The sequence below is a fragment of the Chinchilla lanigera genome, unplaced genomic scaffold (genome assembly GCF_000276665.1).
Source record: "Chinchilla lanigera isolate Chin_1 unplaced genomic scaffold, ChiLan1.0 scaffold00017, whole genome shotgun sequence".
NCBI classification, from domain to species: domain Eukaryota; kingdom Metazoa; phylum Chordata; class Mammalia; order Rodentia; family Chinchillidae; genus Chinchilla; species Chinchilla lanigera.
In genome coordinates, this window is record NW_004955418.1 from 17,936,899 (window position 1) to 17,954,607 (window position 17,709).

Here is a 17,709-nt window from a genome sequence, read left to right on the forward strand (position 1 = left end):
CTGGATTTATTTCATACTAGTGGTTGGCCCAGGAAGCCAATCCTTTTGTGGGGTGGAGGGCAAGGAGTAGCATACTTGCAGGGCAGAGAACCAAAAGAAAATTAATCTAGGAGCAAGTGCTGGAGGGCTAGGCCGTGGTCAGCCCAGAGGCAGCATAATATTAGTGGGAGGAAAAGTGCTTGGTTCATTGATGTTAGAGGAAAGACAAAAGCAAGGACTTTCCCTACAATCACCTTTCCCTCCATCAAAGGTACTTGTATAGTCTGTTCATTTGGAAGTGAGAAGAAACATATTTTGCTTCAACTTGCGGACATTTATTGTTAAAGTATTTCAACTTGCAGTATCGAAATTCTTTTATGATCTTGCAGAAAATGCTGTGGCTCATACAATTATATTTTATTCTCTACCATGAATTATTCAGAGCATCTTCTTTTTAAACTGTATACCACAACATCATTAGAGGTTCTCTAATAGTGAGCTCATAATTTCATTCTCCCATTGAGGCTTGTGGTCCAATTTTCACCCTGTTATATTCTCCAGAATAATGAAACTAATTTGGGATCTTGCTGTGGAATTAAATGCCCGCACAGATCCCACCCCCTCTGAGACCATAAACATCTGCCATAACATCTCTTATGGCCAAATAACCTTACTATTTACCAGTATGACTGAGAAACTGTCAGTGGGGTAAAGGGCCCTTGCAGAAATGTCATGGTAAATACTGTGTTGCCAGTGGATTTTAGTTTCAGAAATTGTGGCACCACTTACACTGCCATTATTATTAGGTTCTCACTATTTTTTCTACTATGAGGATAAAACTATAACTAGGCAACCATGTAGACTATTAGGAGTTTTATGGCAGTTCTGAGATGCTCATAGGCCTTCTTAAAATCTACTTGCACTTGTCATCGGACTGGCCCTTTACAACTGTGCTGAACCTTTACTGTGTATGAGGCGCTTTGCTCATTCTTTTATATGCATTATATAACAGACTTCTCAAACAGACCCATTCACTCCCATTTTACAAATGAGAAAACTGAGGCTGAGTAAATTGAGAAGCAGCACCGCATGTCTAATAAAAAGCACACTTAGGACACAAACTCAGGCTATCTGGCTTCATCGCTCCTGTCTGTGCTCACACACTGCTTTTCAGTAACCTTCAGGGACCCCACGCTTGGGGCATGAAGCAGCAAGAGACTGTTATGGTCGTGTCTGGATGTCTCCCCAAAGCCTCATGCAGTCATAGGGTGGGCCTCTGGAGTTTTTGATTAATCCATGGTCCGATGCTGGGATTATGGGTGTGAATGCCCGTCCTGGGGCAGGCAGCCTGCATATAATATAAGGGAGGGTGTCTTGGTTACTTTTCTCTCATTGCTGAGACAAAATACCTGACACCAAAATTAAGGAAGGTAGGGTTTGTTTAGCTCACAGTTTGTGGAGGTTTCAGTCCATACTTGGCTGGCTCCAAGGCAGAGTGGCACATGGCAAAGGGCAACAGTTCATGGCTGGGAAAACAGTAAAAACAACAAGAGCAAGAGGGAGAAGCAGTGGCAAGCAGCCTCTTTCCCTCCCTTACACTGTATGCAAACTACCCACCCCAGGGCAGGTGTAGCACTCACACCTGTAATCCCAATATTGGACCATGGATCAATCATAAACTCTAGCTGGGGATACAGCTCAGTGGCACAATTGCCTGCCTGGCAAGTGCAAGGTCCCGAGTTCGATTCCCTGTACAAAACAAACAAACAAAAAAAAACAAATCATAAACTCTGGAAGCCCGCCCCATGACTGCATGAGGCATTAGAGGGACATTCACACACAAACCATAACAGAGGGAACAATCCTGCTCTCTGCTGCTCCTCCCTTTGCTCTTGTTGCTTTTGCTGTTTTCCGACCACCTTGAGAATTTTGGAATTTTGTTCTGATCTATAATGTAGTGAGAAAAAATAACTTTCAAGGAGGGGATGATATATTAAATTTCTAAATTCTAAATACTTCGAAGTAGATGTTATATGTATGTGTATGAATTCCTCAGGATACATAAAATTATTACACATGGCAAATATATACTAATATAATAATTAAAGATAATAAATATAAATGACATAAATATAAATTTCTAAGTATATTAAATTAGAAGATACTCTACTCAGCAAGATAACAAGGGGAGAAAATGATCAAATTTGGAAAATGGGAGTTTTCAAGAAGCAAAATATGGAATGAAAAGATAGGAACGCCTTTCATACTGGAAATCTGTTCTGTTTTGATCAAAAGACACTATTGCTTCTCTATTATATGGAAAGATGGTGTCACTTCAGATGATTCCATTTTTAAATTGTTCATAATCATCATTCTTAACTATGTGGGCAAATATAGTCTCACATTATTATAAAATTTTTACTAACCAAACTGTCTATTAAAGATTATATGTAAAAAAATCTTTTATTATTATGGTCAAGATTTATAATGGAACTTGAGTCAACCTAGAAAAAAATGTTTCAATCTATTCCAAAATATAGTTGCACATCAGATAGTCTAGCCAAAATATTCTAGTTTTTAAATCACAGTAGTTATTTTACAATTAAATTCTTCTTGTGACCCCTTTCTAGGCAATTAACACAAAATTAATTATAAAGTCTCATTTATTATTTAATATTTGTAAATCACTCTTAAAGGTTAAAAAGAGGTATTTCATATTAAATATTTTCATATTAATGAAGCAAATATGTCAAAATTTTTGCTTTTACTGGATGCAGGTTGACAAGGAACTAGTAGAATCTAAAAATAAACAGTACTTATGAAAGATGTAGGTGGTATTTATTCTGTTTTCCTTATGCAGTTATCTTTGACAAATTTTATAATGTGAGTTTAAACAAACTCTTAAATAGGAATGGCATTGTTATACCTTTCCCAAGGGTAAGGATTGTTATATACTGGTGTCATAAATATCCAAAGTCTCAATTCGTGTTTTTCATGGCTCTACTGACTTGTCTGCCTGTCCTGTGAGTCCACTATTAAACTAATCCCAAGAGGATGAAGTGGTTGCATTATCTACTTTAGCACCATACCACTTTTAAAATAAAACTAGTTTACTGAATACTACATAAAAATCAAAAGTCATTTCAATGATCTTCACAGTCAGTGTTTTTTGTATATTCTAAAATAATTACTTGTGTTTCCCTAGGACTTTTCAGCATGGCATGGATGAGTCTGTTTCAGATCGCTCAAAGTCACCTTTCAACCAACCATTACACTGGGTTTCTTGTTTATCACATTTCTACCCTTCTTTACTCAGGTAAGCACCTCTAGATGCCTAGTATCTATAATTCTATTATTTCATATTAGCATTTAATCAAAACTCTGATTCATGGATGTAAATGAATCTTACAGAAGGAACATATAAGATTTCACAATATGCAGTTAAGAGTATGATCTCTCTCTCTCTCTCTCTCTCTGCCTCTCACTCCCTGTTCAGGAATCCTATGAGGCACAGCCTTCATAATCATTCAACGAACCTATGGCTTTAGTGATATAATGGAAAAAAGTGAATTTTTGGAATATAGTTCTGTAGTTGAATACTTCACCATTTAAATATTCATCCTTTTTGATCTATGACTGGGGATTTGATAGTTCTCAACTAATTACCAGGTATAGACAGCAAAACTGGATAACCCGTGTAACTTAGAGCCTTAGGTAGAAGTTGAGAGAGGAGTAACATTTATAATTATGAAGAGAACCTTTCACTTTTATTATTTAATTAACAGCATTTAAAATCAAGAAAAAATCATTTAAAGTGTGAAATGTACTTCCAGAGCAATCTGATGACATTTTGTGGCATTATGTAGAATGGCAGTTTGATTTTTCCTGGAATATATCATTGGAAAATGCCTCTCCTTTGTATCTGAGAACAAAAATATCATGTATAGCTAAAGGAGATATTGCTCATCCTCATGCATTCTTGATTCATCTTGAAAATATATTATCAGTGATACCATTTCAACATCTAAATCAAGTGACGGTATCTCTTTCTTGAGAAACAAGAGTCTGATGCATAAACAGAGGCTATGAAAACTTAATATATAAAACTCTCTGTAAACACAAGAAGCATATACTGCTTGCATGTATGTGCCTATTTCCATATAGGTCATGGAGAATCCAAGACTAATGAGGCGTAGATTCTGCTTTCAAGGACTTCCATGTATGTTTACCACTCTTCACTTACATGTAGAACCATGTCAACATCTTTGATGAATTTTTTTATGATCGATTCCTGGAAATAGAATTCCCTCATTACTGTCTTCTCAATATCCTATCACCTTGCATGCAAATATACTTTCATGTCAACAGGAATTAAACAGTCAACTCTTTACTACCCATTATTGCAAAAGCAGCATATTAAACAACTGGATTTTTTTACAGTGTGAGTTAGGCAAACAACCCTATACCATTTTGATCACACTTTGATGCAGTGTGAGTTAGGCAAACAGCCCTATACCATTTTGATCAATCAATTCTAAATTGATTTGCTCTTCATGTTATCATCACATTTGTTTTAACCTATTTTTTTTTGTGGCTTTCATTTTATATCTGGAACCACTGGCATTATCTCCTTTTAGGTGTAGCTCTGAAAGACTTCCTCTTCCAGGCCTGCTCAGTTCAGCCCAGCTAGAGGCCCAGGAAATCAGCATGAAAGTGCATTTAGCTTTCAAATAGCTAATTCCTGTATTTAATTCTCTTTATTTCTATACTTAAGGCAAATGTAACACAGCAAGATCTTTGTTCCTTTCTGCCTCTTTTCAGTGAACCTACCTACGCCGCTATTGTCTTAACAGAGATGTCAGAATATGTACGGTGATGGCTATCCAGACTGTGGTAAAAATAGAATTTGATACTAGCTTTCTGGACAGCAACTTAGTAACATGTACCAAAACTTTTAAAATAGTCTTGCTCCTTTAGCCAGAAATTCCATTTTTAGGAATCAACCATAAGGAATTAGTCAGGGATGCTGACAAAGTTTTATATGTTAAGATGTCCATCAAAGCATTTGTAGAAGAAAAAAATGGAACTGAATGGTCTATAGTATCTTATTGGACAATGACTTGTCATGCCATAACTGATAGATATGGTGTGAAGGGATTTCACACTTAAAATTTTTGACCCCTTGCGAGCTTCTGGGGGGTAAAATACTCGTGCACTTGTGTGGAGAGAAAGGTGATGTGTAAGTAGCAACTTTTTAAGGAGAACACAACCAGCAGATCAGCTCCTTAACCTATGCACACTCCAGGGTAAAGTTCAAACTTTTAACAACTGTACCACCTCTTTTCTTTTTTCTTTTCTTTTCTTTTCTTTTCTTTTCTTTTCTTTTCTTTTCTTTTCTTTTCTTTTCTTTTCTTTTCTCTTCTCTTTTCTGTTTTTTCTTTTCTTCTCTTTTCTTTTTCTTTCTCTCTTTCTTTCTTTCTTTCTTTCTTTCTTTCTTTCTTTCTTTCTTTCTTTCTTTCTTTCTCTTTTTGATCTTTTGAGACAGGTTCTCAATATAATTTAGACTGTCCCTGAACTCACTATGTAGCACAGGCTAACCTTGAACTTGCGGTCCTCCTGCCTCAGCTTTCTGAGTCCTGGGATTACAGGTGTGTGCCACCATGTCCAGGTGTACCACCACTTTTCAAAGAGAAAATCATTCAGGGTTGTATTAATAGGTATGCTTGAAAAATAATACCCCAGCACAAGTAACAGTGTCAGTTTTTTCATTATGTAAAGTCTCTCCTTTATGGTTCAGCTTTGCCTGGATGCCAGCGTGCCAGGTTATCTGGAGTGGGGGGGGAAGATCTATTCTGCAGATTCCCCAAACTTATTGGATAATAGAACCCTTGTGTGAGGTTTGATTTGAGCATCTCACTTAGTGTCATATTCTCTGACAATTTTCTCTGCTCGGACCATGTAGTCTGTTTAGGAAGACATGATCCATGTGATTTATAACTCAACATGCTCAGAACAGTGATACCATCAGAGGATCCCAGGACAGCAATTTAAAAATAACTCAAGTTATTGATTTGCCTTTGTCAGATGTGGCAGTGTGGATTCCTGAACCACAATTATATGACTTTAAAAATCTCTATCTTTCCATCCATTTTTCAAAATGTATATCAGGTGTCTCTATCTTTTACCTCCCAAATATCCTTCAAAAGTCCATTTACCTTTGTACCTAAAATGAACATTCAGGGAAGTGGATGGATTGGATGATAAAAGGGTAAAAATCTATTAGGCTTCTTTTTGGAAAGGGAAAAGCTGAGAGGAGTGGTGATTGAAATAGTTAATATCACAAAGGATCTTAGTAATATATATCTATGTAGACCTACATATTGTTTCTGAAATAATTTGGGTTCATTTTTAGGAACATTAAATAAAGATAATTTAGGTGAGATGAAAGAAAAAAATCAAGGAGAAGAATATGAAATTAATACTTAAAGTAAGAGTTAAAATGCATAAAGAGCCACATAGACTGTAAATTTGTCTAGAAGCTAACCAGAAAAACTACGAAGTATATAAAGAGATAAAAAACAAAATTTTTCTTATTCTTCCTCAATGTGAAGGACGTGGTTTAGAAGACTTTGCCTTGGAGAAAATAAATGTATTTTCATGGCAGTAAGTAAAATACACTACATTCACTGTCCCTAGCATTGGTAAAAGCTAACAATGTGAGCTGATTTAGAAAGAGTAATTGGTTTCAGACTGGATTAAACTAAAGCATGTGGAGAATATTTCAATCTCTAGATTTGTATTATGACTCCATACTGTACTCTCATATAAATGTTAAAAAAAGAATAATACTATCTTGGCGTCTATAGTATGCTACCTTTATTATGCTTTTTTTCCTCCAAACTTTCATCTTCATGTGATTCTTTTAAAGTTTTGAAGTATTTTTCAGGTCTTCATTTGTTAAGTCATTTTTAGGTCATAACTAAACACTGAATCCAAGTAGCGTGATCAGTTTGAATAAACAATCTGTTTTACGCTGCTCATTTTCTTTTCTGAGTACAACATGATGTTTTGATTGTGTCCAGTCCATCCTGAGCTATAGATATGTGTATATGTGTATATCTTCGTTAATGCCAAATTCTCTTCATATCTCAGTTTAAATGTGACTCTGCAGGGAAGCCTTTCATTAACCCCCAGGACTAGTTCACTTCTTTCTGCTACATCTTCTAAGAGAATCTTTTGCTTTTCCTTCATTGACTTTTCATTATTGTAGTTTTTTCTATCATTGGAAGGTCATTTAAACTATGTTTGTATCTTCCATTAAATTTCTTAAGGATATGGACTGGTTTTTGTTTCTTATTGTGTCTCTGTGGTCTGACACATAGAATTTGGCCATAAATATTAGCTGGGAGGATGAGTAAAGGAATGAGCAAATGAATTCAAAGTGGTATTGCATTGGATAAACATTGTGTTAACTGGTCCAGACATTTGATCTAAGTCATAAAGATCAGACACAAGTATCACAGTCTTGATGAGGAGGACATCTAGAGAGAAGGAGAGAGAAAGCTGGTCTCCCAGGTGCTACTGAGAAGCTGCTACACAGGACCGAGAAAAGAGTTCAGAAAGCTTCTACCCTGTGGCATGTCCCGTGACGATGTAGAGCCAACAGCTAGGGGAAAAGTATTGTGAGCCATTTCCACTGAAGTTCTGCAGTGGCTGCTCCAGAGTATGCACAAGCATCTGGATCTTTGAAAAAAAAAAATTCAGAGAAAAAGTCAGTGTCTGTGGAGTAGGTACTAAAGTGAAGTAAAAATATCAGCTGAGCTAGGTACTTTATATCTTAATGTTTATATCTTTCTTCTATTATAATTTAAGTTATTATGTAAATAATTCTATAGAAATGGAGCCAGCAATGTGATCACAAAAAATAATGATAGAGTTTCACAGTTGACAGGTGTGGTTTGTGTACTTACTTAGTTTTGAGATCTCAGAAAGTTAATCTACATGAACTTCAGTTTCAGTTTAGGTTTTGTTGAAGAAACCAAGACATAAATGTGATATGATCTTATTGACTCCATCTGATACATCTTCCCTTAACTTCTGAGATGATCTCATGGGTGGTTATGAGGATTAAATGTGTTCAAGTGCCTCTGAGACATTCATCACCTAAATACTTATTAACCAATCATTCATAACTGATGGGTTGGGTAAGGGTTATAAGCGTCAGAGAGTGTCAGATTTTTATGTTATCTAAACATGTGAAAAGGACCTATTCTGAGTATGATAAAGTGGGAAACATATTGAACTGCTTTCTCATTGGGTCTCTGCCCTTATCAGAAGTATGTTGCCTTGGGAGACCTTTCTTGAGCTCCTTATAACAAGGTATTATCGGGTGGGTGGGACTGATAATAGGCGAGGGCTCCAGAGAGAGAACTCCTGCTCTTCCAAAGAGCTGGCTGAGTGATTTAGTAGTGTCTAGTGCCTTAGCAACTCAGGGGCTAAGATTAAGACTTTGGAGAGAGACACAAATTGATGGCTAAAATATTATATTATTTTAAAGTTAAAATAAGATTTGTATATACTTTTGGAAATGGGATATGCTAACTTGTGTAGCATTGAAATGTAGATAGATGAATTGTTATACTACTTGTGGGTTATTTTTTAGAAAATGAATTGCATGGAAAAGGGTTAATTTACTAAAATCAGGAATCAGTACATGTTCTCCTAGGTTAAGGACCTGTGCTCTAAGTTGCATACTATGTAGTATAGGTATAACTAACCTTGCAAAAGTGAGGCTCTCTCAACTATATTAGCAGAAAAAAGTATTTTAAAAATCAAGGCAAGTTGTATATTAAAGTATGCAGGTGAAGACTACCTAATTTTATTTATGAAATGACCTGTAAGTTCTGTATATGGATCAGAGAGACTTGCCTATAGCCATTATAGAGATTAAAATATATGAAAATATTTTAAATGCTAAAACTCCATTTAATTTTTATACTTTTGATTAAACAATGAAGAAAATATTTTGAATCACCTCCTACTTTTTTTCTCAAGTACTGAAATTAGCTTCTTAGAGAAAGGATGATAAAATTATTTTAAATATTTGTCTTTATTTTCTTAGAAAAATTTTGAAGAACAAGTTATGGAGAACTAAGAGTAGTACAGTAATATGGGGATTTCTGCATTTGTTTTCTCAGATTAGGGCTTTACCCTCAGTTTCTCCACAGTTATGTCCTTCCATTTGTTCTGTAAACCATGTAACTTGGTGCAGTATACCAGGATCTCTGTTATGAACTTCAACCCCATAATCCATGCCAGTATCTTCTGGCAAATATCATTCCATATATACCTTATATAACATGACTTCAATTTGTGAATCAATCCTGTCATTCTTAACTTGATTTTAGATCAAAAACATGGTATCTTCAATCAGGAGTTTGAATAGAACCACAGAGCCTCAGTGTCAGAGGATATAGTTTACCAAATTTCTATCATATCAAATGGGAAAGAAAATATGGAGAAATAGAATGAATATTGATTCTGAAGTCACAAAGACTTGTGCTCATAGACCAACAGCTACATTTATTAACTAAATGACCCTCGATTCATTTCTGAATATTTTTGAGACAAGGATTAAGTGGGATACAGAGGTTCAGTAAACAAGATGGTAGGAATTCAACAGTGGTTGTTATATTGCATATTGTTTACTTCAAATTAGTTCTGTAGATTACCAAACATAAGCATGTAAAATTGGTCAAAAAAATTTAACCATTAACTGTTCCTTTCAAGAAACCCATAGACATCAGCAGCACAATTATCCCAGCTATCCTTGTATATACTTATATATATTTTCCCTTCCTTCTTTCTTTTCTCCTTTCTCTCGCCCCAGTTCTTCCTTGCCTTTGAACAATTGCTTTCTCTTTCATAATATCTATTGTGCCTTTTGTTTTGTTTTGTTTTGTTTACTCTTTCAAGTTCTTATCCTGGGGAGATTCTCTTTAATTGTTTGATCAATCTTACATTCTTACATATGGCAATCTGAGCAACTTCATTGAGAATAACAATATGTAATATAATAACCACTGTTAATTTTCTATCATCTTGTTTTGAAATTCTATATCGTTTTTACGATTTTTGTGCTGTTTTGTCTTTATTGTTGTTATTTTGTTATTTTTTTTTTTTTTCTTAAAAAAGGACTGAGTGGGATAAACAGCAAATATCCTTATATGTATCTCAGTTTGGATTTTCTCAAGAAACACACTCTGAGACCAAGATTCAGAATGTAGTTTATTTTCTAAGTAGAGGGAATAATGGAAGGGGAGTGCATAAGTAACAAGGAAAGGCTTCTGTAGTCAAACCAACTATCAAAGGAGTGACCCGAATTTGAATCTTCTGAGGGCTTCTGAGATTCCAGGCAAAGCATACACTTCAGAGATCTCCTTATGAAAGGAGCAAGGATGCTGAGTTAGTTACACAGCAACTCACATCAGTCATTGGTTTGAGAGTTCCTCAGGTGTTTTAGTTTCTTGATTCTAACAGCCTGTCTTGTGGAAAGATAGAAAAATTCAGCCTTTAAGTATCATTGCTCCTTTAGTCGGGCCAGTCTGAACTGCAAAGTAAGCATTAGTGCAGTCACTGACAATATCTGTAGTGATGCCCCTCCGTGTCTCCCACTGAGATCTACCCGTTCCCTATATTAAGTTCTCTGATTTCTCTCATTGATTTGTGAGGTGATAGTTGGCTATAACTGCTTTTAAAAAAAAGTTTACTTACATGAGTTGGTGGGACAAGCCAGAGTACTCATTACTATAGTTATTTCTGAGTCCAGAAGTGATATTCAGCACTATATTCCTCTATCACCTGGACAATCTTTCCCTCTCTGTTCACCATACTGTCAGCTGACTTATGTTTTTTTGCTCAGTGGAGCCACTCAAACCTTCATCATGAAAGAATTGAATCTGTGGTCACCATCCCCTCAAAAGACTGTCATTACTGCACCCTCTTGCAGACGGCTGTAATCTGTTCTGAAAGCATCAACATGTGCTGTGACAAATGCCCTGGGTTACAGGTACTCCTCCCTGACACCTTATATAACAGCAACCCCAGACCCTCATGATAGTTAGGGTTAGTCACTTTTGCCAGTATAGTCGCTCTGTTCTTTGCCTGATAAACTCCTGGAAGTGGGCAGCCAGAAATGACCCCAAGGCAGCTGTAATTTTAGGTATTATTGGATCCTAAATGGTCACCTTGTAGAGGTGCATATACTCCACTCATCATGGAAACCAGGATCTCCACTCTTAAGAGTCAGTAGGGTGACTGGGATAACAAGGCAAACTCCTCCAGCAGATCATCAGGTGCCTTTGTGAGAAGATCCCTTCTACTTTCATGCCTGCGTTCCTAGACCCATGTAGTTTATCTACTGGTATGAAAAATTTGATCTTGACTCAGAGTAAATGTCAGATTTTGAAGGTCAGTATCCTAACACCACTGGATATTCTCCCCAGTGCTCTGCTCATGTCGTAGCTTCTGCCTGATGCACACATGGTAGGATGAACGAATCCCAAGATCGTATGATCCCGGAGCAGCAGCCCTGTCCAGATCACAGTCTGCACCTCCTGCAGAGCCTCCTCTTGACTTGAGCTTTTACAGCTGAGTCAGGAGTCAGGACACTGCACTGTGATAGCCAAGACTTTTTAAAAAACTTTCTGTTGGAGTGTGAATACTTGCCCCAAAACTTCAGAAGTTATAAATGAGCTACTTAATGAATTTTTATAAACACACCCACATAGAGCTTCTTCACAAGATTCTATTAAAATAATTTGTTAGCTTCATAAGCAAATAATGGCTGAGCTGCATTACTTTTTGGAGTTTGAAATTCTTTAAGCCAATCCATGTCCCAGAAATATAGCACTCATCAGAGTATAATCCTAAGACAATCCAGCCATAAATTCATTTTGCCTTTTGATTCAAAATATATGAGTTGTGTTGGACTTAGAAATTTTTGTTCTCATCTCTGTATCATAGTGGAATTCCACATGTACATATTTGATACATTATATATGTATATATATATTTCCCTTTCTGTCATTTTTGAGCCTAATCTCACATTCACAGCTCCACCAGCTCAGAGGATGAGAGAACATATGCTTCTCCATATGCCCGACACAGACTCCTCAATGCATTTATTACTCAGAGCTCAGTGATTGAGGAATGTTTGTACTATTTTATTTTTCCTCACAGTGAGTCATTCTACTGTACATTTCAAAATTGTGATGAGTTGAAAGATCCAAGAATTGAGGTACATTTCAACAAACAGCTTCCCATCTGGTAAAGGAAAGATTTTATTTATAACCAGGTATTCAGATATAGGAAAATGAAATGACATTCAAACTATTTTGTTTTATTATATGACTAACAGGCTGAGTGAAAACACTAACCGCCTTCAATCCATTCTCCACAACTGGATCAGGAAACTCCTCTCTTACACTTTTTATTTTTATTTTTATTTTTATTTTTTTTTAATTTTTTTTTTCTCCAGTACTGGGAACCGAACTCACGACCTTGCGCATGCCAGACAGGTGCTTTTGCTGCTGAGCTAAATCCCCAGCCCCTTCTTACACTTTTTAATAGGTGTAAAATTCTTACCTTTGGACCACAAGGCCCTCCATGTTCTGGGTCTGTGTTCTGACCCCTTCTGACTTTCTCTCACAGATCTCTCCCTATGCATTCCAGTCAAACTGTATCTTTCAGTAGTATCCTTGCATCATCACTCAATTTGAACACAATATGTAGATAGGAAGTGTTCAAAAGGCAAGTCAGTTTTAATACACTGAACACCAACTGATTGTTTTTCATCTACTACATACCAGGAGATCTTCTAGACATCAGCACTTGGGGTTTAGGATGGAAGCAGGATGGTTATTTTGCCTTTTGATACCATATTTGAAATCCCTGCAAAAGCTAGAGCAATCTGGGAAAGTAATTATCCTGGGATGCTCAGAGATAGTGGATTAAGCTAAGCATTAAATGAATCCCCTCTTCTCTCTTCACCACCCACTCAGGCCAGTAGTTTCCCTGCCAGTAGTTTCCCTACCTGACACCGCCCACCAAAGTGCTCAAGCAGTTATCCTGACTCTTCTTTTCTCAGAACCTCACATGAGTTAGGATTGGTCCAAGGTTCAAGCACAGGCTGAGGAGTTTTTGTGCATCATAAGGTTGGGAAATGTTTCTAATGCCAAGCCAAGGGGAAGATACTTCTTCATTTTTTTATGGAAAGAAGGTAAAACAGAATTTCATGACACAATAATAGGAGAATAACAAGAGCTAATACATTACACATTGTCATCTTCAAAGTAGTTACTCGGAGTACAAGATATGGGCATAAAAATTCTCCAATTGATATTAGCATGAACCTTTTCAGTGAACTAAGAGACACTAATTATAGCTAACTTACATTTTTCTTCCTTTTCCCTTTCCCTGCTTCGTTTTATATCTTCGAATCCTCTCATTGAAAAAAATAGCCTTTCAGCAAAGCATCTTTTTAAAAGAGTATGCCTGCCCATTTATAAATAAGCAAGTCAATCAGCTAATATTCATGCACCTTTTAAATGTGCTTAGTTCAGTGGTAGGAGCTTTAGGGGAGGTCCTCAAATCTGGGTGGGGAGGTAAAGCTTTGATGAAGTTTTTAAAAACTGAAAGGTTTGTGCCTGCCGTGAGTGCTTTAATTCAGAATAAAGGCCACTGTCTCTCAGGGTAAGTGGAAATTTAGCTTCCAGCCAAGGATTGGGTGAGATTAAAGTAACAAGTCTTGGGTGCTCATTGGATAAGTGGTGTGTTAGTTACAACAGGCTGCTGTAACAAATATATCATAGGCTAATGGTTTGAAAAAGAGACATTTCTTTCTTACAGTTCTGGAGGGCTGGCAGTCCAACATGAGGGGTACCAACATAGTCTGGGTCTGGTGAGGATCTTCTTCCAGGTTGCCAACAACCAACTTATTGTGTCTTCGTGGTAGGAAAAGGGCAAGTTGGCTCTCTGGTCTCTTCTTGTAGGGACACTAATCCCATTCATAGGGCTCCACCCTCATCACACAGTTACCTCCCAACCATCTCCAGACACCATCACATGGGGATTAGGTTTGGATTCCATTGTAGGTAGCAACCAAGGCTGAGTTGGGTGCAAAGGCACAGAAACAGAAAAGATAGTGCTAACTAGTTCTGTTTATGCTGTGTGTTTTCCAGAAAGCACTGCCCACACCAGTGTGTTCTAAACCTCAGCATACAGAGGGTCTGTTCATTTCTGGAATTTACTTCCATGATTCTGATGGGATGAGGCTCTAGAATCTGCATTTCTAGCAAGTTCTCAGATGATGCTGCTGCTTCTGGTCTGGAAATCTTGGAAAATCAGAGCTCTAGACAGTGCTGGCAACTGGATGGCTCATTACTTAGTTTCCTCCCCTAAAAATAATGTTGCAAATGGACTTTTTCTGTGATACCTTTGCTCTGATTTAAACATGTGGTTGTCCTGTTCACACCTCTGCACCTCCCAGTCACGTCTTTCCTTCCCAGGGCTGCTCTAGTCCCACTATCCTTGTGGCTGCGACCACCAGTGAGTGAGTGGTTGACCATTTCCTGCCTTTGTTTTGTTGCAAATTAATTCCCCATCTTGTGACCTTTAGACAATCTAAACTGTGAGATGTTAAAAAGAAAAAGCAAATAATTTTATCAGTTTGTAATTCCTACTTTACTTTCTGATTTCCTGCCAATGCATTGGTAAATGACAGTGGTGATATGGGGGTATTTGATTTCAATTTTCTGTTCTACACTGATGATAGTTTTGTGAAAACCTTATTTATCTTGAAATTATTTTTTTCTTGATCAGATGATTGCCCAGATAGGCAGCAGTATGACTGTTAGTAGTAGCAGTTCTGAGTTAAGGCATTATCTGTTAAATAATTAGATTGCAGTTGACTCTTGTCAGAAGTTTTGAATTCCTTTAGTCTCAGCACTCATCACTGTATATGGAAAATTATGAAGTATCCAAAACCCACTGAAACTTTTTTCCATGGAGAGCAAAGGGAGTGAATAGTACAAGGTAGGCACACAGGTATTTCATGAATGAACAAATGAACACATTTGAAATAAATTCATAAATGATTTTTCTCTTCTCCATGAAAGTAAAATAGACATAGGTCTATGGAATATAGGCCTGGTTATTCTGTGTCAATTTTAAATTTGGCAGGCTACCAAATGTTAATTTGCTTTTAGCTGGTTGAGATTAAATGTAATTCCTTCCCTGAGCAACCCTAAAGTAAGTAAGCATGGAAGCATTTTCAGAGTAATCTGGGAGGAATTGACATTTAACAGAGTTAGCATTACATCTGTACTTTAAGGCTATTAATTTCATAGATAAATTAACTTCATTACTCCATCTTTATCTTGCATTTTGAAAGGACTCCATCCGCTGGAGAACTGAAAGCTGAGGGTCAATTGAAACTGCTGTTATCCCAGCCAGGTTGTAACTGGAATCTCCTTCTGGAAACCCTACTGTGTAATGACGGACTTTTACCAAGAATCTTGTTGAAGAGCTCAAGTGAGTATTTGTACTTACAAGAATGTCCTCAAAAAACCCAGTCATTGTTCTAGTTCAATGAAACTTTTTTCCTACTCAAATATTGGCAGAAAGATGTACACCAACTGCATGTATCAACAATCCATAGGATCAGCAACAGGCAAACTATTGCACTGCTTTGCCAACCTATCTGAACTAAGTTTTTTCAGGGATTTTGAAAGGAAACAGTATTTTTGTATGACACTGTTCTGTCACAACCACCCTTATACAGAAATGTATCAATATTCAAGGTTTGCAATGCCTAAGAAAATGAGAGGAATGGCAGTTGTATTTCCAAAGCACAAGCCTGAACTAGAGAGTAGAGAGATAGGAAGGACTGCATTACAGCCCCATTAGAAATATCGGTGTATCTTAAAGTGTGTTTGTGCAACTTTTAAATGAGCAAGCTGTGACTACACTGGGACACAGAGAAATTATGAATGAAAACTGAGGAGTAATGGAAGGCTGCACCATTAGACTTGTTTTCTTTCCCTGTCAATGCCACTTTAGAACATGGTAAAAAATGTTATGCCAGTGCATGACACTCACTGCCCTCCTCCTTCACCCATGAAGGATCACCTAACCATTTCTCAGTTTCCATAATGCACCTGAATCCAGATTCATCTTATCAGTAGCTTTGCTTTGGTTTTCCTGAATCAAAATTGTTTCCTCTAGGTCCCCATCAGTTGGAAGACCATATTCAGATTCTTTATTTAGCCATTCAATGTGAATTCAGACTGGTTTGCTAACCGTTGGCCCAGTACCCTTTGCACACACACCCCCCACATACTCCCACTGCTCCAGTCATTGTCGCCTAAGCCCACGCAAGGCTCCCCCAACACCTTACTTGTCAGTCCTTCCCACTGTAAAGACCTTCCCCGATAACTTGGCCTCCACCAGTCTGCAGGGGCCGGTTAGTGTTCCAGATGGACAGCGCTCTATTTCACACTGACTTCTTCCTCCTGTGAACTTCCCAGGGCCCTGTACCTTATTTGCACTTAGCAAGCTCTGCCTGTTTTGCTTATATTTGAATATAAATAAGACATATGTCCTCAGGCCCATCCAGCCTGTTGATACACAAAATGGGGTTTACAGCCTTCCCCTGTCCCAGATGCTCCAGTCATAATCTTTGGTTTCTCACACCTGCTTAGGGCCCGTTTCCCATTTTAGACACCTTGGGTTTGTTTCCTAAGAGTCACTTAGGGTAAGTACCTCTTGGGTAAATATTGTGTCTTCCCCGGTGCTCTAAAAGCCATAAAATCATGTAGTGCAAGAGGTCACCCGAACTCCCCAGGCCTCCTTTTACTGAAGCAGAGGCTCCTCAGTCCCCAAGTGGTACTATTTCGACCTCAAATCTCACACAGTTCACCTGAAAGCCGTTTCTTTGGCTTCAGGTTATACCTATATCCTCCTAACTGGAAACCGGAGCTACTATTTCCTGGAGTGAAAACATTTTGGGTACTTACTAGGTACTAGGCACTTTACATTTATGCTGTAATTTGATTCTTCATATATCTTATAAACTACATGCAATTGTTTTCTTCATGTTAAAAATAAAGACACTGGAGTTTAAGATAAATACAGTTGGCCTTCTGTATCTGCAGATTGCACATCCATGGATTCAACCAACCACAGATGGAAAATACTGTATTTGGAGAAAAAATTGCCTCTGTGTTCAACATGTACAGACTTTCTCTCTTGCCATTATTCTTTAAGCAATAAGTACAGCAACTGTTTGCATAGCATTTACATTGGTATTGGCTATTATAAGTAATCTAGAGATGATTTAATATATATAGGAAGATGTGTACAGGGTATATGCAAGTACTACACCATTTTATATAAGGGATGTAAGCAGCCATAGATTTTACCCTCTGAGCTTTCAGGAAGAATAGCTGCATGATATGGATAGCATCTGACATGGCTGAGAGAATTATTCTGATATAATCATTACAACTCACAGGCATAGTCCTGAAAGAGAAATTGTCTACTATTGACAGAGTTATGTAGAGCAGCCTGGGAAATCAATTAAGCTCAAGTCTTTCAACTATACTGATTTAACCGCTAAGGACAGGAAGGACAATTATTCCCATAAATATTAAACTATGTTTCTTTACAAAT

At 37.3% G+C, this 17,709-nt stretch overlaps 1 protein-coding gene across 8 annotated transcripts in view; it reads left to right on the forward strand.

Moving 5' to 3' along the window:
* The window catches only part of Kiaa0825 (KIAA0825 ortholog), a 384,762-nt gene that overhangs the window by 118,258 nt on the left and 248,795 nt on the right, over positions 1-17,709 (forward strand). For all 8 annotated transcript variants that reach the window (XM_005382250.2, XM_013512985.1, XM_005382255.2 and 5 more), the window contains exons 12-13: positions 3,185-3,295; positions 15,431-15,570. In XM_005382250.2, the coding sequence (XP_005382307.1) occupies positions 3,185-3,295; positions 15,431-15,570 (251 nt within the window). The remainder of the gene's footprint in view (positions 1-3,184; positions 3,296-15,430; positions 15,571-17,709) is intronic.